At 52.3% G+C, this 26,126-nt stretch overlaps 1 protein-coding gene across 1 annotated transcript in view; it reads left to right on the top strand.

Moving 5' to 3' along the window:
• The first annotated feature begins 670 nt into the window (after positions 1-670).
• The window catches only part of LOC131208534 (POU domain protein 2-like), an 85,902-nt gene continuing 60,446 nt past the window's right edge, over positions 671-26,126 (top strand). Inside the window, exons 1-2 of the mRNA XM_058201317.1 lie at positions 671-929; positions 7,205-7,240. Coding sequence (XP_058057300.1) covers positions 671-929; positions 7,205-7,240 — 295 coding nt within the window. The remainder of the gene's footprint in view (positions 930-7,204; positions 7,241-26,126) is intronic.

Here is a 26,126-nt window from a genome sequence, read left to right on the forward strand (position 1 = left end):
TTTTCTCGTACGACCGAGACGAGTCCGTGGCAAGTTAGCTGATAAGGTGACCGGTGACGATGATTAATAAACCTGTTACGTCCGAGCGCCCGACATTGGCCCGACGGAATTTGTGATTCTTATCGCACCCGCGGGTGCGCTGTGACGCGGACCAGAAGTGAAACAAACAGGACAATTAGGAAACAAAGAGTGGGGACCTGACGCTTGATGGGTCGCTAATGGGGGGCGCTCAGGTGACACAAACGGAGCTGCATAAGCTGCTCCGGCGACCCCGTATGCTAATCCATCAGGTGCCCTGGAAGGGCCGCAAGTCAATATCCTCATCAAGCCTGGCCGAGTGCCACCTGCCCGGGGCGCTCACAGAGAGAGAGCGAGAGAGACAGTTGTGTGGCAACAATTTAAGCCAAGAACGCGACCACGAATGCGCCAGGACCAAGACTCGTAATTATGATCGATCGAGGACGCTAACCGAATGAACCTGCGTTCGGCGCTGGGCGCCCACTTTCTTCGCAGGCTTCCCCGGGTCCCGCAGTGTGTTAATGTGAAAATATGAAGACGTCAAGGTTACGCCACTAATTGCGATCCTGCCCGTGCCCGTGTTAGTGTGCGTGCGGAAAGGAGTTACGCGACAGCGGCCAATCAACCGCCCGGGGGCCCGACACTCGGGATTATGCCGCTTCTGGTGGCTCCGAGCAGCACACATGGAGTGGCCCTGGTAGACCCTCGACGCGCCCCGACCCCCGCCTACGAGAGCGTGCCCCAGGAGCGTGCCCCTCGCCACACGCCACGCAGCTTGGCCGCCCGCCCCGACGTGTGTGCGGCCGTCGATTTCACGATGTCCAAGTTTAAGGCATCCTCGCGCCACTCGCTGTACCGCCAGTTCTACGGTGCGGACGAGTCGCCACCGTACGAGAAGCCCGACGAAACAGGTAAGTTTCGGTGCCCCTAGCACCACCAAACCCGGTCCTTAAGTCCCGGTTCATCAAACAGTCGGTTTTAAAGTCATTCTCGAGATCCCCGAGAATGGGGTTCCGAGATGGGTTTCTTAAAGACTTCCGCCGGGAGGGTTGCTCCTGCTCAACCCTTTCGCATCGCCCGGGGGTGCGGCTCGTGGCGGCGGCTCGAGGATTCGCCACCACATCACTGCCGCTCGGGCTGAAGCACCGGCCTCGCCTCTTGAGCGAGGGGTGCGAAACCCTTTCGGGATGGCACGAGCCTTTGATTTATTTAGCAGCCGGCCGATGATGGGGTTACGATTGCGGGTATTTCCTGTGGCGCACGGTTCCTTATAAAAAACACCGGCCCGGACGATGCCGACAACCGGGGCCAATAATGGTCCACCTCCCGTCCTTGACAAAATATGCTTAATGTCGTCGGAGGTCGGCCGTTGAAAGTGAATTTGTCGTCGTAAGCGAGAAAAGGAAGTGTCGGAAGAGTCCCGTTTCGTCGTTATTATTTGATTCGATGGCGAAAGTCAGACCCAGGACGCACAGGGCGAAAAAAAGGGGTGCATATATTAGGGGGCCGGTCGGCGTGATGATTGTTATTTAAATGGCGTGTGTGCGGCGTGGTGTATGGCAAAATGGATCACACCCCGGATCGGCCCCGGGATTTCAATTCCCTCGCCGCGCGTGGGAATCCTGCAACAGGTGCCCGGTGAAGGTGGTCACAATTTGTTCCGCATTCCGCTTTGGTACACTTTATGGCGCTTCGGTGCAAGAATTTGGTCCATCCAAAAAAATAAAAACATTACAACCAACCAACCAACGGTGGGATGGAAATTGAAAAGCGGCGCGTTGGTGGCACCGGTGATGGATGGGAAATCGGACCCCTTTGGGGGGGTTGCTTCACTGGAACGAAGAGGCCAAGGTTCGATAAAATCTCGCCAGTGGAAGGCGCCCAGCGCCCCATCCGGTAACTGAGGCAGCCAATTAGCAGTTGGTTCGAGGGCTGACCGGCGGTCCCGGGGGAGGGATCCTTTGGACGGGAAAGTGTCAGATTCGAGATCCGAATCGGAACCGTTTAAAATGCATACGGCGCGGCGCGTATCGCGACGGGTTCATCGGCAAAGCCCCCCGTCCCCGTTCACGGTATGCTGCACCCGTTCCCGGGGCTTAACATATCATTTGCATGCTCCCACCACCCTACTACACCCCCTACGCCACCCCACGACCAGTCCCGGTGATCGTGACGCAATTAAAATATCGTTATGACACGAAGACGCGTCAGGTTCCTTCCGTTCCGTTCGCTGGCCTGACTGGCGTTCCGCACCGCGTTCCGGAGCCAGGCAGATCAGGCTGTCGCGGGGCAGGAGCGGGGCCCCTCTCTTAAGTAAACATAACCCACCAGCCCGCCTGCCAGCCGGCGGCTGGATGCCGACATCGAAGCTCAGCCCGGCCAGGCGCCCACGTAAATGACGCGAACGCGTTGCCGAGCGAAAATAACGATAATTAACTTACATTACACTCGCCAAAAGGGCCCGGCCGCCGCCCCGGTGCTAATTTAAATACCCGGCGGGCGGCTGCCACCGCGAAGCATGGCTAGTTAAACATGCACAGCGCCGCTGCACCGGTGGGCGCATTTATGCTGGCCACGGCGCTCCCCCGAAGGCGCGCGTTCTTCTGTGGCCGATGCCGCCACACAATGACTTAACAATACACACACAGAGAGAGAGAGAGAGAGAGAGAGAGAGACGGGCGCGCGCCCGCGCACGTGAGGTAATGAATAAAAAATCATAAAAATTAATTTAGTAGCTTGCGGTGCGGTTTAGCATGGCGGCTTGCCGGGCTTCTTAGCGCCTTCCGCTGCCTTAGGGAACTGCCAAGGGCCGGCCAGCGGCAAGGCAATTTCCTTCCACTGGTCCCCCCCCATCGAAGGAAATCAAATCGAATCGGTTCGGGCAACGGAAGAACGATAGTTTAACATACAACCGAGAGGGCAGAGAAGAGAGCGAAAAAAAAATCGGGCCCAACCGACGACCGACTGATGCTTGATTGGCCACACACGGAGAGGAGCGCCACCCAGTAGTGAGCCGCAGCCGAAGTGAAGCTCGTTTTTGCGCCTGGAAAGGGGGGAGCCTTTGGTGTGATTATCGATGTTTTGTACTAGTTTTTTTTTCTTTTCAATTAGTAGTGCCCGCAGGTGCCGATGATGGCCGACGCCACAGCAAATGTGCATTTGTTGATCTTCCGAAGGAGCGGCACACAATGTAACAGTCGGAACGGTCGGAAATGTACAGGCAGGGAATTCGTCCACTCGATGCTTTAGTTGGGGAAATGGGAGAATGCGTTGAATTCTAGTTATAGATTCGAGTTTGTGATGAAAACCCCTACGAAATAGCTCCCTGAATATGCTCAATTCTTGTGCCAGCTCACTAGAGCTACAACAACGTTTGATAACAGAGCATTTTCTCATTTCCAGCAAAACTAATTATCAATAAATAAATAGGCGAAAGATTAAACCAAGAATATTAAACGAAAGTTTGAGAGTATCTTCTTGTGGGACTAAACATTGATTCGGAAACCCCTTTCAAACCAAAACGAGGCGTGGAACTTCAACAATATCTAACTTTAAATGTAAATGTTAAATGTTTTAAGACCTGCCGACGAAAGGCAAAAGATTCAAACAGGTCCGTTACGGGTCCTTCTGTGAAAGGTTAAATGTGAATTCTTCGACTTTCATTTCATTCCGTTCAATTTTGTGTATGGAACGTAATTTATGCTATCAAAAAGATTGAAAATATTGCAGAAGTCCTTCGGTGAGCAAGCTGTATCAAAAACAAGAGTTTATGAGGGTTACAACCCCCAATTGGTGCTCCAAAATTTGGTGCTCCAAAATCGTCCATCGACACTTACAGATCTTGGTAACCTTTATTGAATATCGAAAGGATAAGCGAAATGTTGATTGGTGCCAAAACCGTGATGTTTCAGAATCGTGATCATTTCGACGCAAACTCGACCCACATCTTTATCTCACTATCGCGCACGTTGTTTGCTATTGGCCTTCCCCGTCTAAGGGCCCAAGTACTAATCGTTATGGGTGTTTTGCCACTTAAGGTATTGACGCATTGGCGTTTTGTTGCCTACACCTGCAGGTTGGTTACAAATACCAAATAATTCCCAGTTGAAAAGATAATAAACGAATGGCTCTCCGAATAAGCATTAAAAACCCCTTCTCTCAACCCTAATTATTATCTTCCGTGCAAAAAAAAAATGAAAAGAAGGTTAAAAGCGATGGCCCCAAAACTAGAACCGTTATCGTTCGGTTCGCTGCTCACAAAACATTTTTCTATGGGCGTACTCGCGAAACGATCGTACACGGAGACACTTTTGCATGTCATTACGAATGATCGAGGCACGCAGGAAGGCCGGACGCGCGGTAATCGGTCGTGTCGGTGCGAAGCCGAAGAACCTTCCAAACCTTCAAAAAAATAAAAAACGAAAACCCCTTCGGATGGTGGGGAAATAAGACACCCGTCGTAATAATAGTCTTTGCTTGATCGATAATGATCTCGTGATGTCACGTAATTATGTTTTCACTCATTTTCTTCGCCAACCGGAACGGTGGCGCTGCTGGCGCTGGTGGTGGCACATTCAAATGAGTGTCGACACGGAAATGGCCAGCGTGGCGTGCCGGGCCGGGCCAGGCAGGGTTTGCCCCTACGCGTTTCGTTGGCTTTTCCCAATTACGACACGAACGGCGCCCTCAAATGGAAAACACCGCTCGGCACCGGGCCAAGGGTCCGGTCCGTATGACCCCTCATCAGTAGCAGCTGCCGCAGCAAAATCACGCCGTGTGCGGTAGAAATGTGACAATTTGTGACCCAACCAGCGGCGGAAGTCGGTCTTCACCCACCCTCGCGAGCCCGCGAAGAAATTTCGGCCACTCCGGCCAGCCGGGAGCGTCTTACACAACGCACACGGTGCGGCAAGAAAGTCGCGAGCTTTCAACGATTCGTACGAGTATCATTTGATTTGTGTCTTGTGGACATGCCTTGCAAGATTTATATTGATCGGATTGCATTAGTCACTTTTATGTGATTTTGTTACTTTTTTACTATTTTTAAGGACGGGTTTAAGAAGAACCGACATCATAGACTTTTCAGAATTTAAATCAAGGTTTTTTGGGGACGGAAAATTCAAGTTTAACCGTCACAATCTAACACCTGTCCATTATTAGAGAGGAACCGGACATTCTGAAAGTAAATGCCCACCACGTAACAACTAAGTCACAAAAATGCGTTTTTGTGTTGAATCAATCGCCGTAACAAATTGACTTCCCCAAGTGGCCAAAATGGTTTCCGATTCGAAAGGATATCGTTTCCGGTCACTGAGCTATAGGCACCGATATCGAGATTTTTTTGCCGCACCGTGTGAGCATTCCGCGTTTCTCGGACCCAAAACCACGTTTGATTAGTGGACTCCAGCTTCAGTTCTATTTCCCCACCTTTTTTTTTCTTGCCTCTGTGTCATCCTCGGACGATGCGCCGATGAGGGGCCCTTTTGGGGGAGTGTTGGGGGGGCCGCGAGTGTCCGCGGTCAGTGTTTCGCGGCACGGAACGGTGGTTAAAGTAATTGCCTGCACTATTTGACAATTTTTATTCCACTTTTCTCACTCCGGCCCGGCTCGTTTATCATTGTCCGGTTTAAAAACACATAAAATTCGTTACCAAACCAGGCAGGAGATCGGCCGCGATTAGCAACCCCCCCTCAAGTGGGGCTTCTTCCCCGTGACAGTGTCTTGCCGGTCGGAAAGGGGGTCGGCCGGCGCGATATTACGTCGAAAAGCTTTCGAGGAAAACCGATCAGCGGGCGGAGATAAAGTTTCCCGCGGTTCCCGTGGTGGTGATGGTCAATTTTCCCGTGGGCTTCGTCGCTCACGTGTGACGGCCCTGGGCTCGTCGTTAATTTGTCGCCTCCGAAACGCCACCGCTGTATGGCGTATGTTAATTTGTGTCCCACCTAACGGGGCCCCCCTCCTATTTATGCTGCGTGTGTTCGAAATGATGACAATCACGGGGCGTCCCATTTCATCCATTTCCATTTCGGTGCGCCCTTCGGTCGGTCCGGAGCCATGATTATTCATTTCCACCCGGGACCTCGGGATGATTGGAGCAATTGGTTGGAGGCCGCGGCCAAAGTGCGGGTTTATCGCGCCGATCGCGCCCGGTCGAAGGGGCTCCCGTGAAATTAGAGGTGTAAAAATCCAATAATTGCAGCCCCGCTGCCGATCGACCAACGGTCAATTCAAATTAGACATACACCCGTCCGCGCCTGCCGATGATCGTATCGCGGCCACGGCGAATTAGCGTATTAATTTTCGGTGGCCGGTGGGACCGATTTCGGGCTCCAATTTCTCGCACGCCGATTGGACGTCGTCACTCGGGGCCCGCGGGCGCTTAAGGACCACTACCTTCGCCCCCACCTCGCAGCCCGCCGAGCGCTTTATGTTGAATATTCAAATTTTAAATTTGATTCGAGTCATCATCATCACCATTTATCTCTTCGCGATGCTGGCTGGCTGGCTGGCTGGCTGGCTGGGGCCCCGAAAGATGAATTGAAAGATGGTCTCCGGAGCACCAAGGAAGTGAAGGAAATTGCTTCTGGTTTTGTGGGATTCTCATCTGCCCCGGGTGTCCGGAACGTGGGACAGCAGATTAGCTCGGGCTGCCGGCCGGTCCCGAATTGGGCGAAGGATGGATTGTAATAATTTTGTGGAAGATTGCTCGGGTTCCGCGAGTTCCCTTCTTCTTCGCCCCGTGCTACTAACGCGGGAAGCCTCGGACATTTGAATATGCTTCCTGGTGCGCCGGCGGAAGATCGCGAGCGCGCGCGCGGGGGGAATTGATGACGAGATTTCGGACCGTGGCGCGCGCGGATGCTGCCCGTGCGGGGTTGTTACCTTCGTATTGTTGACGATAATTACGATAATTTGGTACTTCCTGCCTGCCGCGCAGCGCAGCAACAGAGTGTCAGTGGACCGATCCGCCCGGTAATCTGGATCTGGACGTAACCGTGTCCCTGGAGAGCGCCCCTGCGAGAGAGAGAGAGAGAGAGGGCGAGAAAATAACCCAGTAAATTACCCCCCACTCGATTTCATATTTGCCTTCCATTCCGGTTCGGAGTGCCGTGGACCCGCTTCTGCTTCGCGCCTTCCTCGGATTATCAAAAACCTTTCCTTTTCGTTTTCGTTTCTTCCTCCACAGATGCGGCCGAGCCGGAAGGGCGCGAAAAATCCTTCGGTAAGTAAACAACCGGTGCTGGTGTGGTGGTGATGGTGGTGGCCTTCGCACAAAATTGAATCATAAGCCGAGCGATCTCCGCGACCCACGGGACCCCCTAAAACTTTAGCAAATAATCGAGCAAAGTAATTATAAAAAGAAAGGGCCCAAGCCCACAAGATGGGCACGGCGGCGATAACGCGACCATGGCCAGCCACGACCACGAGTCACAACGTAGGAGGACATTGGCGCGCGCCGGAGCGATTCGGTGGGAAAATCCGTCGATCGTGCGCCAGGATGAGCGGTCTCTCCTCGCGCCATTCGCCACATTCCACAGACGCATCACGCGAATCACGATACCAGGCCAAGCCCAGCGAAAAAAATAATCTGCATACTGCTCCGCAATCCATAGCGCGATCGATCCACGGTCCCGCGTGATCGCTGATTGCGCGGCCCGGCATAATCACAGCACGTGGGTCACTAAGTCCACAAGCTGGTCAAGCAAAACCGCACTAACTCACGGCCAATAATGGGGAAGGCTAGATTCCTGTTACGGGATGCCGGAAGGAGCCAAGTCTGGCGAGTTAGTGGCATGTGAAAGAACTTCCCCAAACACACGATTCAATCGTTTCCATGGCCGGTTTTTGCAGTTGTTTTTCTTCTTCATCCATCTTCTTCCTTCGAATGGGTCAGTTGCTGTTGGTGTGAGTTTCACCAGTTTTAAGTAGCTCTTAATAGTTCAAACACTTCAGATCCCACCAAACACAGCGCATTGTTTTGCGTCCATAGCTATTTGGCCACGTAGCCGATGTTGATAGTTCTCCTAGACTTGGACCTAAGATCTTTTACTTTTAGGAATCTCAAAATAAATCCACTTTTCATCGCCAGTCACAATCCGATGGAGAAATTATTTTCCGAACGTCTTTCTACTCTCATTGTTCGTCGCTGCCAAATCACGATTCGTGTATTGTTTGAACTCCTCAAAGTACTACAATTGCACAGGAGTTCACGTTCACTGTAGGTTGTAGGCACTATAGGCCATTCTTGTGAGGGTTCAATTGACAGCTAGAACCATCGGTTATGAAATCCCAGAGGTTTGTTGGCCCATGATGACCTTTTAGACTCTAGAACGAAGTAGCGATCCCTTCAAATTGGCATGCAAAATAATAAATCGTAAACAGAAACCTTCATTCGGCGTGCCATCTTGCGCCCCGATTGATCCACGTGGTGGAACCGTCGCGGCCAAGATTGTCGTCATCGGCCCTGGGAAAAAAAAAGACCCGATACGGGCGAGATAGTGAAAGGGCGCGATGCGCTGAGCGAACGCAAAAACCGCCGACGAAAACATCGTCCTCGTCGCTCGCTGGTCGGGTTATTGTTTCTTTTTTCGCCAGTCCCGGGGGCCCCCGAGGGTGTCGGTGGTGGCGTGCGGTAATGCTGTGGTGGCACCCCTTAACGTAAGTAGTGCAGTGCAGGGAGCGGGGCCACGGCACGGCACGGCACACGGAAAACCCTCACACAGAGAACGGCGCGATAAAGAGAATGAGTGAATATTATTTTTAATCACAACATCGCGATCGATTGTTTCCGACCGGCCGGTTGGTGCCGGATCGAGATCCGCGGCTGCAGGAATTGTTCCTTGCGATGCACAAACACTTTTTTCTGTCTCTTCCCTGGGTTGCACTCAAACGGGAAGGGGGGGCCTTCTGGAGACTCCCGCTGAGTGGTACGGCCTCACCTATCGCCGTCCACCATCGGCCGCCCTCGGTCGGGATGGATAATGAACTTGTTTTAGTGCGCGATTTAAGCGGAACGCGAGCGAAAGGGTTTTAAATTTAATAATCATCATCCTTGCGGGCGTCTCTAATGCGCGCGCCCACCGCGTTCCGTTAAGGGCCAGCTGATCCTTGGGCCCGTTTCGGCACACCGTTCGGGGCACCCCGAAATTAGCAAGTAAGCGAATATTAAGCGTGATTATTATTTGGACCCATTTCCCGGGCCCCCCAAAAAAAAACAAAACGTGCGATGATTCCCCGACGAGTCCTTGGGCCGAGGCGATCGTGAGAAGCGATCGGCGCAGTTGCCGCGGGGTGGATGATCGATGTTGGGCAGCGCGGGATAGGTTGTTGTGACGGGTGTTGATGGGCCCAGCCAGCCAGCCAGTCGTCCGCCATTGCGCCTCACCGATTCGCAAAGGCTCTCCGTTCGAAATATGACACTTTAATGAATTCATTTATTATTTAATACGAAGCAATGCAATTTGCGGCAATCTGCACCGCGGGTGCAGCGCGCGCGCGCGCGTCCTGCAAATTGGTGCATCGAGCACCGATATCGGCCGTCCGGCCCGAGGCCGACAAACTGTCGGCCCGGCTCGGTCGGCGGTGTTTCAAGATCACCCCAAAGGTAATAAAAAGTCACTTAATTTTAAATTATGATTTATGCGGGACAGTATTTGATGTACAGTGCCAGGGCCGCCAGCCAGAGACGAGAGCGCGTTCCTGGAGCGGCTCCGATTTTAATTCCCCTTGCCGTGGGTCATAAATATTTTGACAGTTCCTTAAGCCAAGTTTTATGACTCTATCCGGGCCAGGGATCGGCGGGCCCGCCGCGCTCTGTAGAAATCCGACACAAAAAGCACCCGAAACGGGGCGAAGCGCCAGCTCGGGTGGGGACGATAATGATGCGGCAGCGTGGTTAATTTGTAACCCCAACCGATGACCGTCGACCGTCGGTGGCCCAGGGGTTCCACACAGGGCCACACAGCTCACCACCGCACCACATTGTGGCGGGCGGGCCCTTGGCGGTGGTGTTATTAATAAGCGATCAATGAGCTTTCGGGCCACTCCGGGGACCGATTAAATGGGGATGCCTTTTTGTTTCGGGAGCACCTGGAAATGGGTTCGCGGAACGAGATCGGCCCGGCTTCGGCGAAGTGCCAACATTTTATGTGCACCGCGAAAATTAGTTTTGCAAATTCTCGGTGCCCAGCGAACAAACAAACGTCGGCAAAACAATGGAACTGGACCGTCATGCCGCTGAAGGGTCGTGAAACGGGGGGCCGTAACTGTTGCTTCGATCTGTTGATTCGATTTTTTTCGCGCCCGCCATGAAATATTGAACATTACCCAAACGGCTGAAAGGGGCCCGAAAGGCGAGGGCCGCCAGTCATCCTTTCCCGAAGCGAAGAAGGATGGTCTAGTTTTTTGGTGGTTGTGGAGCGCCACCGCAAAGCGGCTCGAAAAAAGGGCCCGGGACCGGCCCTCGGGGCCGCTGGCAGCGAATTGGCTAAATTTTTCCACATCATTTCCGATTTAATTCAATCGAGCCTCCACGACCGTGGCCATTATTTGACTAGATTCGGCCACCGACCACCGTCTGCGCCGGAGGTTCCCATCGGAACCGTTACCGCGTCACGATGATGATGAGTTTCAAACTGTGTCGGCCGCCGTAAGAAGCATGAGCAGGGTCCGCCGGGCGCCACCTCCCGGTTCACACGGCATTCCGCGACGGGACCACGGCCGACGTTGATATGTATATTTCTCACTTTTGATTAAACGCCGGCCGGTCGGCACAGGTGGAGGACCCGTTTTTTGTTTACCCCGTTTTCGATTAATGTTGCGCTGCCGGCCGCGCAACACACAATCGTTTCATCGGACCGCCGAGCCGAGGGTTGGACCCGCCCCTGCTGCATACATTGTTTTCGTCACATTCGATCGATCGATCGATGATTTTCGGCCGATCATTATCATCATGCTGCCTGGCATCGGACGAGATTCATTCATACATTTCATGCGGGGCCCCGGGCGGCACGGGAGCCTTTGAATGGAAACCGGCCCGATCGGCGTTATCGGCGACTACTGCGGATGGCCCGTGACTAGATTCAACCGGAAGAATGGCCACAGCCGCACGACGGCCGGTAACAAGCTGTTTGTGGCCCCTTTCCTCCTGACCACCGCTGGAGTGGGTTGAAGAGCCCGCGGCGCAGAGATTCTAATTTGTACCTTTATTCAAATGACCACGGACCGTTGACGTGGTCGAGCGAACGTTTTAATCACGGCGAATGGGATGATTGAATGTTAATCAGCTGGGTTGCTGGGGGGTTTAATTGCTATGCCGTTACCGTGGTTACGCATGCCTCACTCGCTTCTGCCCGGTGTCTCACTTTGCCGGGCCGTTTCGAGACATCGAATATTAGACTAAGATTACTGTTTCGAGCAGGTTATGCCGATAGATTTGAATTTCGAGAATTCCGAGAACTGTTTTCGTCCTCACTAACAGAACTGCATGTTGTACATGCGGAACGTCTTTTTATGGGCACGGCGGTTGTAACACATGGGCTGAAAAGTTCCGAGCCTACGAAATAAAACGCTTTCGTTTTGTTTAAAATTGATTGTATTCATCAACATCATCTCCTTAAAACGCCATACAATCATTCGAGCGCCGCTCCAACATTTTAATACCACTTTTGTAACCACGATTTATCTTTTGCCTTAGCAATAATCTTTTCATTCGAGTGAAATTTCTTACCGATCAGTATTTTTTTAGGTCTGTGAACAGCCAATAGGAAAAAGCAGTGTAACGTTAAAACACGAAATTGTGTTTCATAAATTGTTTTTGAAATAATAAAAGTAGCGTCGCTATTTAACACAATAAATCGCAAACTTATCACTAGAATATCTTGAAATTTGAACAGCTTTTTGAAAGTTCAATCGAACTGATAAAGCAATGAATGCAATAAGACTAGCGCGATTTATAGGTTAGGCCCGAGACTTTTCAGCCCATGTGCTACGAGTAGGTTGAATTCGATATCGTTTTCGCTAACGACTTATTCATTGCTCAAATATTAACTAATCATTGTTTCCAGACATGATTTAATCAGTAACGAACGTGGTATTTTTATCGCCGTTTCTAATCGCCTTTTCTATTTATTAAGACAGTAGTGTTAGTGAAGACGGATGTTTATATCCTGACACAGTTCCTGGCAATGCTTAACGGTATTTTAACGAATCTGGCCCCTGGCCAGCAATCTATCGGCGTTACCTGATAATACAGCAATCTACTAAACAGACTACTGACTCACGGACTGACTGACAAAACCCCTGATGGTGCTGACTTTCAAATGACCTTCAGTCATCGTCGGATTAAATTTTCGAGCACTCACACCGACCCTCATTCGGTGGACAGTCGCGGATTGGTTCGCACCGTGTTTTAAGATTTTGAAGAGAGAATTTTGTTGCCTAGAATAGCGAGCATGAAAGAAATGCTCCACACTTAATGCTTTGTCTGAAACGGTAACATTCCGAAATTGAATTGTAACAGCCTTCGCCGTGAAGGCGTAGAACAGTGCACGGAACGGCCACTTGTCACGGATCTTTCGGCCTGCCGGCTCTTTACTGCAAGCCTCCGCAATTGAATAATAATGCAATAATAATGCCCCAAAACGAATGCTGGCGTGATTGTTTTTTTTTCGGTATGCTTTGGCCTCTACTTGGCGGTGGCACATTACGACATGTGCCACCCCGGCGGCCACCGGCTGCCTCGGGCGCGATCGAAAGCCGGCAGGCGACCGAACCGAAAAGGGCACGTAACGAATCCGACGGAACCGGCTGGGCGGGCGATCGCGCCCGGGACCGACAGATCGGATCCGATCGGTCACCGATGTCTCTGTGGCCGCAGCCGGCGAATGTAGGCTTGCTGCACCGTTCCATCATCATCCACTCCAGCGTGAAACTATAATCGCCGGTTGCGCCGGGAGCTAATTATTCCGCTCGTCGGCACTGCAATTGTTACAATGTTCTTGTGTGCAATTATGCAAACAAACAAGCGACACGGGAGCGTGGATCGTGGGCACATCCGCTTCTGAGTGGACCAGATTGCTCGCACAAAACTAGATTACGGCTTAATAGAACACTTTCATTCATTCCAAACTTGGTCTTCGGGAAAGTGGTTGAAGAAAATCATTATCTCTTCGTTGGCCTCCGGAGGGGTCCTGCCGGAGTGCCGAGCGCTGTCTCGGTGATAAGCGTAATACCGGACCAGCGCACCTCGTAGCCCCCGGGGACACGGACCCCTGTACTCCCCGCTTCGATCACCGCGGCCCCTTGCGTGTAACGCCTGCCCGCAATTAGGTAAGTGTTGAAGCAAATTGTCACCTCGTTTGCGGCACCTTAAACGGCCCTCGTTGCGCGCTGGTCGCCGCTAATTAGCCTGCTCGCCGCTCGGCGAGCATTTTATAGGCTCCGAGAGGCCGGTTTCTGCAGGGCAGGCGATCCGACCGACGGGCATCGCGTCGACAGGCCCGACAGGATCAGGACCTCCGGATGAAGGACCTATAAATGCGTTCCAGGAATCATCGTTCGGCAATCACTTACCGGCCGTCGGGCAGCTGACGCGGTGAACTCCCTCGCAGCGAGCCCACGGGAATTGGCGCACCGTAATAAGAGCCATCGATGGCTGACAGGTCGGGAGATAAAAAATTATCATCTTTCTCCGTACAGCCCCCGGCCGAGCGGAAAAGGACAATTAAAGCAGAATCTGGCGAGACCTTTTGTTAAGGGCTTCGGCCCTCTGTTGGCCTCCCTGTAATGATTCCTAATGGAGTAGAGGCTAGAGAATGGGCAGGATGGATGAAAATTTTCGATCGGAAGAGGTCAAAAGTGAAAAGAAAAAAAAAACAGTGAAACAAATGTTGTGAAGTCCAGCATCGTCCTGGGGTCGGGACTCGAGGACTCACCGTAGGTCACAGGCAGGTAGAAACGAATGCAAATTATCACACTGCATTCAGCGCATCTTCGCTTTCCGCCCTTTTTCGTCTCCCTCTCTTTATCTCTCTCTCTCACTCACTGCTGCGGGTTGTGCAGAGGGTTGTTTGATGCAGAAGCGACGGCCGGCCCGAAAAACCTGTATCGGAGAGAATGCAGTCATGTTGCTGCGGCCGAAGACGAGTGGACGGGCAATAAAAGGCGACCGGACCGAACGGACCAGCTGAAGGCAGGCTCCGTCAGAAGTCAGTTGTGTGGCACCGAAGGCTTCCGAAAGGAGGCTCACACCAACAACCCAAGAAAAAAAGGATGACTTCCCGGGAAGACGGTGCCAAATTCAGGTACAAATTAGAATATTGGCGCCCATTCCATCAACCGGACGGACGGTCGGGACGGTTTGTTTTGGGACCACGGCCCAGTTTTTTGCCCTCGGTCCCGTGGTCCGTCTTATGTTTTATGCTTTCGTTTGTGTCGTGCCGCAAAATTTACGATCAAACCGAGCACCGTAACTATCATGTCCCGAGCGAGTTTCGCTGGAGTTCATATAAATTTCATTAGTTTTAGGAAATATGGTGTGTGCTTTTTTTGGGAACCTGCGCAATTTTATGCTCTTGACGAAGTGGCCTCCGTCGGCCGAACTAATATATCTCCCGTTGGTCTCGTTCTCTCTCTCTAGAGAGACAGACAGACAGAGAGAGTCCGTGGTGCAAGTGATGGTAAAACGAAAAATATTAATCAACAATACCACATCAATTACACTGACCGGGGTGCATCGGGTGCGATTCATTTGCCTTCCATATTGGAACCGAGCAGACCGAGCGTGCCCGTTGCATATACGAAAAAGCACTCTCTCAGGGCCATGTTGCACCGGCCGGCCCGGACCGGACCGATCACGCCCCGCCAGCCAAACGACGATGACGACCGACGGAGAGAGGATGATGATGCATCATTTCTGGCTCGGTGCTGGCAGTGTGTCTGTTTCCTCTTTGCCAACCCAATCGCCCAATCGCCTCCCGGAGCTCCGGCGGCCCCGCTGGCTGGCTGGCTGGCTGACTGATTGAGAGAAAGAGCATGATGCTAAGCATAAAGTTCATATCTTTTAATGTGATCCACAATTCGGGAGCTCCGCCCTAAGGGATCGCTAAAAACTATAATCATATTATGCTTATTGTGTTCACTGTTTCTTATTCACCCTCGGCAAGGTCTTCCGCGAGCGGTCTCTCCGACGAGATGATGCTCCGGCGGCGGCTGCTGCTGCTGCTGCATCGTTTCGGTTGCAGTTGCAGCGAGATGCACCGAACGCGCCGAACGGATTATCATCGTGCCGAGCGAGAGCCGAGCATAAAAAAAAGCGGGCAAAAAAAGGGGTTCCGTCCACGGAACATGGTCCGCAACATAAACCACACGCCGATGGGGCGCGCTCTCTGCGCGCTCATTCACGCATCCGTCCGCGCTGGCGCTCGGCCATTCATTTCCAACTCCGCCAAAGGACGGCGTACGGTGTTTTGTTCGAGCTTTTAATTTTTCTCGTCGCCACTCCTGGCCACCTGGCACACCTGGCACCCCTTCGCGAATGGGAAGACTGTGTGAAGGTTCGTGAATTTTCATAAAGTCACTTATGAGAGTGGGAATCTTCGACTTTGGCCGGGCCGTTGCGAAATTGCCAAAGAATGAAGCATTTTATTTTGCATCCCTGCACCGCCTGCCGTAAGCCGGCCGTGGGTCCCTCGCCTCGCCCCGGGAAGGGAAGACAATTTTCTTGTGTAGCTTTACATTTTCTCCGTACGATAAAGTCAAGTACCTGCCCATTTTTTTCCCCGGCCCGAGCGGTGCGTAATGGGAACGACCCGGGCCCCAACGTGGACGCAGACGCAACCGATGCGGCCAGCAACGTGCAAATCAGAAATCACGGACCGACGGCGCGGACCCAACCTGCTGCTACTAATATGCAGATAGGCTCGCCAGTCGTCCTCGGCGTCCTCGTTCCCGTCGCTGTGGGGTTGTAATTTTTAGTAATTTAATTTCGCGTCCCGTTCCGTGCGCGGCCTGGGAAAGTGCAGTGCACGCAGAAGGGTGTATATTTATGGCCCTTCCCCGGAGGCCGGGTTACGAGCGCACCGCCGTTCGTGGCTGACGGCAGTGCCCTCCCCGGGGCCGTTCGCCGGCGGCAGCAGCTCCCGCGTGAGCGGAGGGGCTGGCCTTGGGCTTGGGCTGGCTCATTTCTCACACTTTGCCGGCGGTGGCCACACGGTACGTGCCCTCGGTACGTCCCGATCGGGTTCGTTTCTTATTTTGCATGCGAGTCCTTCGTTCGCTGCCTGGCCCGGCCCGGCCCGGCCCGGCCCGACGATGATGATGATGATGCTGGATTGTACGACGACGGGCCACGGTTTGGCTCCTCCCAGCGAGATCCTTGCACCGTGATCCGGCCCGGTGCCGGCCATATCGGTATAATTTGCAATCATATTTTTATCCACAATAGACGGCTTTCGGGGTCCGGGCCTGTGCCTGATTGTTTAATGCTGGCCCCGGCCCGGCCCGGCCCGGCTCGCGCACTCTCGCTACGCAACGGATGCATACGAAATGAAATGGCCAGACGGCGGACGACGGGCGGGCGGACGGGCAGATTGCACCGGGATGGGATCCACATAATTCCATCATCATCATCATTATTTCCGTTCCGTTCCGTACGCTCTCGAGCTTCGGCGATATGGTATCGATCGGAATGAATGGAGCCCGTTTTCGCATCGGCCTTCGCGTTTAATATAATAATGAAAACGCAAGACGTGTTTTATGCAAAAATTATAATCATAAAATTAAATAAAAAAAACGCAACGATAATCCTTCGGTGCGGTTCCGTTCCGCCGTCCGTTCCCGGAGCGGAAGAGGCAGCAGCCTGAAACTGTCGATTGATCGATCGATCAGTCGTCGTCGTGTAGCGGCAACGTGCAGCCGCAATTTGGCCGCATCCACTCGCCACCAGCCCGTCCGGCGACTCTTCGACGCTTTAATGAACATTCCTCTATTCAAAGTGCAATTTGAAGCGGACGAATTACAATAATCAACGTCCAATACACGATTACGTGCAGCGTTTCCCATTTGTCTTCGCCATTTCTTATTTAGTACGGGCGGGTTCCCCGGAACATCACATTGGGAGAACCATCGCGGAGAAGCTTCTCCGTCGTCGTCGTCGTCGTCTTGTTGTTGCCGTTCTGTTCGCATAAGCCGAACGCCTGCTGCTGGAAATGCCGCAAATGGTGCGCCGGTGTCAGGTGAAAAATGGTTTAGCGCTGACCACTTTTCCCTGGACCCCGCGGACGTAAATGATCACCACGGCGTAACATCTTTCGCTGATGTACCCATTTGTTTGGCCAAAATCTCGACGCCAATCGCGCGACCGGCCTCCATAAAGTGCGCAATTAACAACCCAAACGAACTCCACTCGCTGGAGGGCCACAAAAAAAAAGGCTAATTAAATTATCTTTTCCGGGAGGAACTTTTTGTGTCTTGCTGGAAGATAATCGCAAACCGGCCGCCAGGGTGCGCTGCGGTGGCTACGAATGTGCGGTCTTAATACTCGTCATATCATTTGACTACCATTCGGGGCGTTCTCGGCGTTCCCGGGCGGGCTCATTTCCATTCCGAATGTATGTCCTTCGGTTGGGTGGGTATGTTGATGAGGCTACCGGCCACGATCAGCATACTGCGCCCCTGGCCAGCCCCGCTGGCATGCAGATAAGTCCGGGGGCCCACTTAAGCAGTACAAGACATTAACATTTCTCACCGGGCCACCGGGGCCGGGGGCTCCGGGGCCGTTTTCGTTGCGTTCGAATGGTTTTCCACTTGCGTTATGTTGCGTTATGCGTTTTTCACTTTTCTTTCCAACCAACCAGCAATTACTAGCAGGGCGATCAGTAAGTGGTGAAGCTACGTTTTCGGCTTTTTCCTCCACAGTTTTGGCATCGGAGCTCAGGTACATGTGTTAATTTGTAACGATTTTTTAACAGTCGCCAAACTGCTAGTGAATTGCACATTTCCCAGATCAAACGTCGAATGGTGAAGATCAATCCACAGAACGCATGAGCCCAAGAGACAATGCATTGTTGGTCCTCTTTGGGAAACATTTTCACAATGTTGTCATCTTAAGGAAGGTTTCGTCGTGGTTTGCACTTTAAACTATTAAAACAAGGGTTTTGACTTTCTAAACAACTGTTTAAACTATTTTATTTATTTATTTCATTTAAACACAATCATAGATCTATGATCAGGCTGCTCTGTGTTTGTGGATTCGCATACACCAAATGGATCCGTTTGAAGAAATGGGCCACAGAAATATCATTGGAATGTAAAAATCATTTTTGAGAAGATCTCGTTTTGGCTTAAAAACTGGTTGAAGATTAATACTTTCGATTCGAAAAACATTAAAAACTATCAAGACCCCGCCTGGATAGCTTCACCACTTACTGATCCACCTCGTTTCCACACGATCGCTCCGGCTCGGGATCAGCGCAGCAATGCGATAATTACGGGATATGTGACAGGTGTGTCCATACACCCAACTACCCAACTCTTTTTGGGGTAACATTCTCTACCATTTTTGTTTTTTTTGCTTCACTCTGGAAACAAACCGTTTGGCACCGCTCCACCGACGGAAGTGCTCCGGAGGCCGGTAACCGATGGCGTGAATTTAACTAGCGATGGTAAAGATTGTCCTCCGCGAAATTAGCATTGCCAGGGTGGGCGCCCAAGGGCTGTTGGGCAGCAACCCCCCACCGCGAGGAGTGACAGCCCTGTGTGCGCGTATGTAAATACACCCTTCCAGTCTCGCTTTGGCTAATAACCGGAGTCCTCCACACGGGCAGCAGATTCGCAGCTGGACATTTCATGGCGTATCCGGCGTCCGTCTCTCTTTCTCTCGCCGGCTCGTAAAAATATAATGAACCAAATTTGTAATGAAGACATTTATGTGCTCGTCCGCGGTGGGATGCGTGGCATAAATCATGCCGCCGGGCTTGCTAATGCCCGCGGGAGAATTTGAATAGAGCCCCCGAAAGCAGAACCCTGGCCGATTGTTCTGGGCCGCTGGTCTGGCGGGGCCGGAGCCCTTCGGAGCACCACAGAACCCGAGCCCGAGAAGCGTTTCGTGACTTGCGGAGCTCAGCTGGCTCGGGACTTTGCTTATCCGGAATCTAAATCGTGTATCGGTGCGCCGCGGCCACCATTTGTCTACCGTTTCGTTATCTTAATTCCACATGCCCCATTGCTGTGGTACTGTTTCGGACAGTTTACCGTTTGAAGCTTCCGGAAGCTTTCGGGTCCGGCGGCGTGTCCGGTCCGGGCTCTGTCAAGGCCGCGGAGCCCACAAGTAAGTCATTATGACACCGTGAGCCGGGGCCCCAAGGGTGAAGACGAACGTCTTCTTTATACGGACGAGCCACAAGGTTGCGCGTCCGTGGGATGCACCTTACGCTTGCAACGTTGCCACGCCACACGCATCGGTCCTGGCCGTCGCAAGCGTAACCGTGTGCATGCGGCACTTTTCCCCGGGCCTCGAGCCCGGCATCGGGAAGCTATAATTGGCCGTTCTTTCTCGGGCTACGTCTCCGCGCGGTAATCTTCTCGACCGACGGGCGACGGCCGGCAAGCTGACTCGACGCGTTCAACGACATTTTAATTAGTACCTTGCGGCCGTCGATCGTTAATATGCTTAAGTACATATCAATTTATTAATTGCCCTCGCGGGCGGTACACTCGGATCGAATGCGCTCGAACAAACGGCGGCGGCGGTGGTGGGTGAACGTTAGCCCCGTTCGATTAGTAATGATACTGCAAGTGCAAATCGCTCAATACACTTTGGAATAGGGAAAAAAGGGTCGAGGCTCGCGCGCTGGTAATTAAATGGCAATATGATGAGCCAACTTTCCATACGCAACATCGAAAGCAACGATCGACAACGTGCCGGAAGTGGCCGGAATTCGTCAGCGGATTGTCGGTCGCGCGTGGGATCCCTCCACAATCATTAACAATGTCGACGTCGGCACCGTCGCTTCTCGATCAATCACCGCGTTTACTTCGATTTTATCGATCGGCTCTAACAAATCCAAGCGGCCGACCAGGGCAATGCGTGGCCAATTGCAATCGATGCCCGGTTCACTGATGTGCATTTCCTGTTCTCATTAACGTTTCGATCCGTACGATCCGGGGCCGATCGGTCGGGAAAAAAGATGCACAAAAAGTGAGCCAACGAAAGACTTGAACGGCCCCGAATCTCGGAAACGATTGTTAGGAAACGAACCGCCCGGGAAGTCGCCGACCGGGATGCTCTCGCTCCTGCGCACTCCTCACTCTCCCTCCCGGTTCCTGTTAATTCCTCTTTGATCGCCGGAGCGTAGCAACAAGGACCCCTGAGAGCCACCGCTAACCCCATAATTATGCGCTTATGAAGTGAAGCCACCTCCCGACAAGACAAGGAAACTGATGAAGTGCCGTTCTCCGAAGTGAGCTTTTCTAATGAAATCGCCAAATTTATTACAACCGCAAGCTGCGCCCTGCGCAGCGATCGTTTACGAGTTTCGGGAACCGACCGTTGCCGGGTACCTTGTCCCGCCATTCCCGTTCGGTTCATTCATACCTTGCTGCCGACCGGGGGGCCTTTCCGCGATCGTTATGGTGGCGGTTTCTGCCGGTTGATTATGCGGACCAACTTTTGGCACATTCATTCATGAATCGCTCGTCCCCGCCCGAGGGGCCACGCAGGGAACTGGTTCATGCCCGCCCGCGGGCCGGTTGTAAGTCATTTCCGGTGGGACCGGCTTTCTTGCCACGCACACCTTTTTGCATAACAACCCCGCCGGCCGACGCTTGGAGGTGATTTTCATCTATTGTTTCCTAATTATGTTTTCGCCTAATCACAGGCCGCCGATCGACATCGGCTTGCGTACTTGCGCCGGCGACACCTGTGCGTGTTTAGCCTGCCGAAGGGGCCAACGTTGGGAAACAACGGCACCCCCCAGGGCATGAAGCAATGTTGGAAAAAAAACAAAACATGATAATGTCGTCTCGTGTGACGGTATCTGCCTGCCGTGCCGCGCTCCCTCACTCGATCGCTGCCGGGAGATAAATTTAAAACACAGTTTATCTTAATTTTTGTGTTTTCGGGAACCCCTGAGAACTGGGGCCCGCGTTCCCAGGGCCAGGTCTCCCATTTCGCGGCGGAGGGGTCGTTGGGGCTACCATTTCCTTCTCGTCATCTAATAATCAAAAAACCACGAGACACAATTGCGATGGCGATGGGAAGCACGGGCGCGCGCGTCCTCGGTGCCGATGAAGCGCACGGCGCCGTCCCATTATGGAGGTCAGTTTCTAATGTTCGAAAAGACGCGCCAAGACACGCCGTACTTTGGTGAAAATAATGACAAATTAAACAGCACACGACCCGTGAGATCACCGCTCTGTTTCGGTCGCTCCCGGTGAACGGGTTGGTGGCCTGCCGGGCCCAGTGAAAACATTGTGTCGCCTCGCGTAAATGAGCCACTGTTTGGCGAGTCCCCCATTTGAATATAATAAATGACACCATCGCGGTACAAACATCGCGGCCCGGCCGCGGGCCATTATCATAATTATTCCAATTGGTCCGCTTTGTAAGAAGTTTAATTTTCATAATTCTCTCTGATACTCGATGGCGCTCCGGGCGATTATGTAGCTCCGTCAGCCTCGCGAGATGATCCCACGGAGAGAACTTATGATTTACTCGCTTCTCGCGCTGATTGATCATTTCAGCGCGGGACCGCGCACTGGATCGTCATTAGCATCGTGCGACGGGCGCATAATGATGGTCCCCATGATGATGCTTAGTCAAATGCGTACTTTGCAAAACGCGAAACGGCCACAACGATCGCGCACTGCCTGTAACTTGATTTGAATAATCAAAACAACACCACCGTTCGCTCGCGTTTAGAGCGCCGGGAATGAAGTGTAAATGATACCGAGTGAGCAACAGCTCGTTGTCGAGCTTTCCGAGGCCAACGGAGGATCCCACGAGACGATCACGGCGCGGCGTTCACTGAACGTGTGTTCAACGGCAGGGTCCAATGTCAATGAGATTGGCTTAATACGGGAATGTTTGCCGGCGTTAAGGCCGCCGTGATCGCCGCGTGTCCTTCCTTGCGCCAGCCGAAAGTCTCATCCGAATGGGATTCCATTAGACGAACGTGCGTAATGTGTTTATAATTGTGTGCTCGGCGCTCGGCCGGCGCCCGATTTCCAGGCGGTTGTCGTTCGTTCTGGGGTTGTCATTTACGGCCACCTCGGGGAGCCCATTTGGGCGGTCATCCCTAATCGCTTTGCCGAACACACGAGGCAGCCGCAGGAGAGCAAACAGTAAAACAATGTTCCCGCTCGCCAACCGGGCGCTCGCTGAGATCATGATCGTGTCGATCGCGGTCGTCAATGATAATTTGAAGCCTTAATGGCCCGATGCTGCGGATGATGGTGGCCGCGAGCAAAAATCAAATTTAAATATTGTGATTTGAATATTGTAATTACAGGGCAGCATCGGGCTAGCTGGGCGCATGCCGTGTCGACGGGGCGAAACAAACCCCCGGGAACGTCCCCGGCAATAAGAAGTATCTTTCTTAATGTTCCCGATTTTTTTTTGTGTATCTCGCGGTCTTCCTTCGCTCGCACAGTGCGGCTATTTGTCAATGTAGCGTGGCCGAGCCGGAGCGCGCTCTTTACTAGATCCGACAAAAAAGGTTAAACCGGGACCAGTGAAAATTCCTCTCCACCGGGATAGAGGAAGGAACGCTCGTCCCGACCCCCGGCTGCAAGTCGGCTGGGCCCCATAAGTTAGTTTGATTTGTTTTTAATCTTTCGCGGCCCGCGAATCAACGGTAGCCATCTTTTTACGCCGCCTAATCCCGTCCACGGAAGATGTCGACAGTTCGGCATGTCGGCGTGCTTTAGGAATATTGAGTCGTGCATTTCGTGCCACTCACAACAAAAAAAAAGCACACGGGTCGGCACATACATACACGCGCACGCACAGCGCGAAGATTATCCAAAACGGAGCCGAACGGCCGAGGCCCTCGAGGCCCTCGCTAATGTAATCAATCAAAACATTTACGTATAAATAAGAACCGGCGGCGAAGGTTTACGGTTCCGCATACAAAAAGCCGGCGCATAACAATCCGGGCGGGCCTCAAGATGTGTGCCAAAAGGCCCCCACGAAAAAAAAGAGGGGAAATAAAAATACGAAACACTGGAAAACAATAGTCTTCGCCGCCGTCGCCGTAGCTGTCGAAACAAAAACCGGTGAATCCTTCACCGCCGATGGCCACGAAAAATGATGTTATGAGATGCAGCCTCCAGTCGATTCCGCCGTCTGGGCGGGGGATCAATGGAAACCGGTGGCAGAAATCGGTCACACCGTTTTCGGAAGCCGACATGTGCAATAATTAGACTCCGACTGCCGTGGCCGTGGTTCGCCGCACGATGCGGTTTCCGTTTTTGCACTTCCCTTCCCGGCGAGAATTCGTTTGATCCAGCCGCGACCGCTTCACGACGACAACGGTGAGGTCAATTTTCATATATATGGGCCCAACCAAAACATTGTGGCGACCGGAGGACCTTGGGGGCCGGTCGGTCCGGGCGCTCGGAAATCACACACAAATCCATCAATCGAATGCGCATAAGAAAGTGATCGGCATCCGACGGCAGTGACGACGACGACAACGACAGAGATCGATCGCAAGGAGCACGAAGAAAATATGATACTCTCCCGGGGAGTCGGAAACGGATATGGGCTGACCGAGAGGCAGCGCAGGACGCCGGGCCCGAGAGGTTGATCAGTGGGTCCGAAAAAACCCGCACAACAACGGAATAAAATTCCTCAAATTCTGGTCCGGTACTCGGCGGATCTTCGCGATCGTCTTCGCGATCCGTGCTCCGTTCGGTAACCGTTTGATTTGGCGGCAACCGGGCGCGCATGGAAATTTAGGTCAGCAGTAATTAAAGCCATCCATCGATTCCGGAGCTCTAGGAGCCCGACCGAAATAAACGCCCCTCCGGCGGCACTCGGGGAAAACAATCGATCGATTGGGGAAGAATGGTTGCTTCGCTGTGCGTCGGCTGCGCAAAAGCAGCACCCCTTTTTTGTGCCCGGTACCCGGGAAAGGCGCCGTTTGAATTGAAATTTTGATTAATTTTCCCGATTAGAGTGTGTGCCGGGCCGCCCCGAACATGTTGGCCCCCGGGATCGCGGACTTTGATGTCTTCATTTGATTAATTTCCCTGGGATCGCGACCCGCTCGTCGGGCTGAAAGGAGTTACGGTTCTACGGCGGGGCGCGATAATTAAGCAAATCCCATCAGAAGGTTTAGGAAATCTCCCTAATCGCGCCTACCCTTCTACGGGTGGCGCGTACTGCGTCAAAAATGGCTGATGAATTCATCTTTCGAGGTCACCGGCGGAGCTTAAAACGATATTGTAATTAGCTCGCCAGTGTTCATCCTGCGACCGGGGCACGCTCTGTGAGCATGTTTGTGTGCCGAATAATAATTAATTTATCAAACATTTGACTCCGATTGCCGCTAATGATCGACGCGGCCCGGTGCTGGGCCCCAGTCCGGTCGATGAGAAAAGCTGACTTTACACGCGAAGGCCCCCGAAGCCCGACGATTTGCATGCGCCTTAGTGGATTGAAGGTTACAGATGGCCTCACTTCCATTTTTTTGCTGTCCACTTTGCTTTCCACGATTCAACAGTCGAGTCCTCTAATAGTCGACGGTCCATGAAACATGCAGAATGGAATTAATTAGAATTGGCTGCTTGAAGAATCATTGGGTGGATAATTGGATTAAATGTAACTCCGGGGGATAGAAGCGTAAGATAAAAGTTTAGTGTAAAGTTTTGTAGTGAAAGACTTACATCCCGGTTAACACATGAAAGACAAAGCAGTGGCTATTTTTCAGTAAATATTTCCGAATTTTCAAAATTTCGAATTTTTTAATTTTCAAATGTTCGAATTCGAAAATGATAAGCCTTTTAAAAGTGGTCCTAAATTCTTTAATGTCAATGTTTTGTATATGAGATTCAAAAAGAGCTAGTAAAACGCTAAAATCATTTCGATGGGGTTTTTGAATGAACGGATTTATTGAATGGTCAATTAAATTCTTATGTTCTTGGGAAACGCTTGGCAGATAATTGCCGATCTGAGGACCAAAAATCGCGCTTGGCTTAGTTCCCGCAAAACCTCATCAAATAATATCGAATATAGATAAACAAGGTGAACGGAAGCGTTTCGCGCAGATCTCCGTGCCAATGGCGCTGCGTTTTACCGCTCGTTAGGCTCCTAGGCTTCCGTTAATACGTTTCCTATTCCACCTCGCAACGGCGCCGATGGTCACAAGAGGCTAAGTAGCGCTCCGCAGCAAACCCCCCCCCAGGCAGGCCTTAAGCCCCCTGGGTCTGTGGCACCTGCTCTCGTGAGAACGATTACGCCTGACCGGATATCTACATTCAAATGCGCATCATTAGCATGCACGTTGGTAATTATTCAAATCAGTGGCCACTCGCAAATATCACCACACAGCGCCTCAGAAACCGCACATACACGCGCCGGTGCGAGCCGGTGATCGTGTTTCGAGCGTGAGCGGATCCGAGCACCGGCCGGCCGTTTCGTGAGGAAGTGAACCGTGAAGCCATCAATTGCCAACGCCAAAACGCAGCCCAAGCGGCAGATCCCGACGCCGAGCAACTTGCACGGCACACGGCCTCTGACTGATTCCCGAAAATCGTTGAGCTTCCCGAAAAAACGGGCCCGCAAAAAAGGAATCGCACCGCATCGGAAGGATGCGCTGGCCAAACCCAGGGGAAAAAACTGAGGCAAAAAATTAATACGGAAAATGTTTTGGACTCATCGCCACGCACACGGAGCCAGGGCCCATCATAATGAAGAATTACCGTATAAGCTGGTAAATTGAGAACGAGAACAATTTTTAATTAGTTTCTCAGGCGAAGCCATGCGCGTTAGAGAAACCCTCGGACCGTTTTCTTGTCGGTTGGTTCGTGTTTTTTTTTGCGCTTCACCCTCTCTATCAATGTGTGCGTTGGTTGTGTTGCGAATGTGGTTGTTTATATCCATTTCG

This window comes from Anopheles bellator, chromosome 2 (assembly GCF_943735745.2).
Source record: "Anopheles bellator chromosome 2, idAnoBellAS_SP24_06.2, whole genome shotgun sequence".
Lineage (NCBI taxonomy): Eukaryota > Metazoa > Arthropoda > Insecta > Diptera > Culicidae > Anopheles > Anopheles bellator.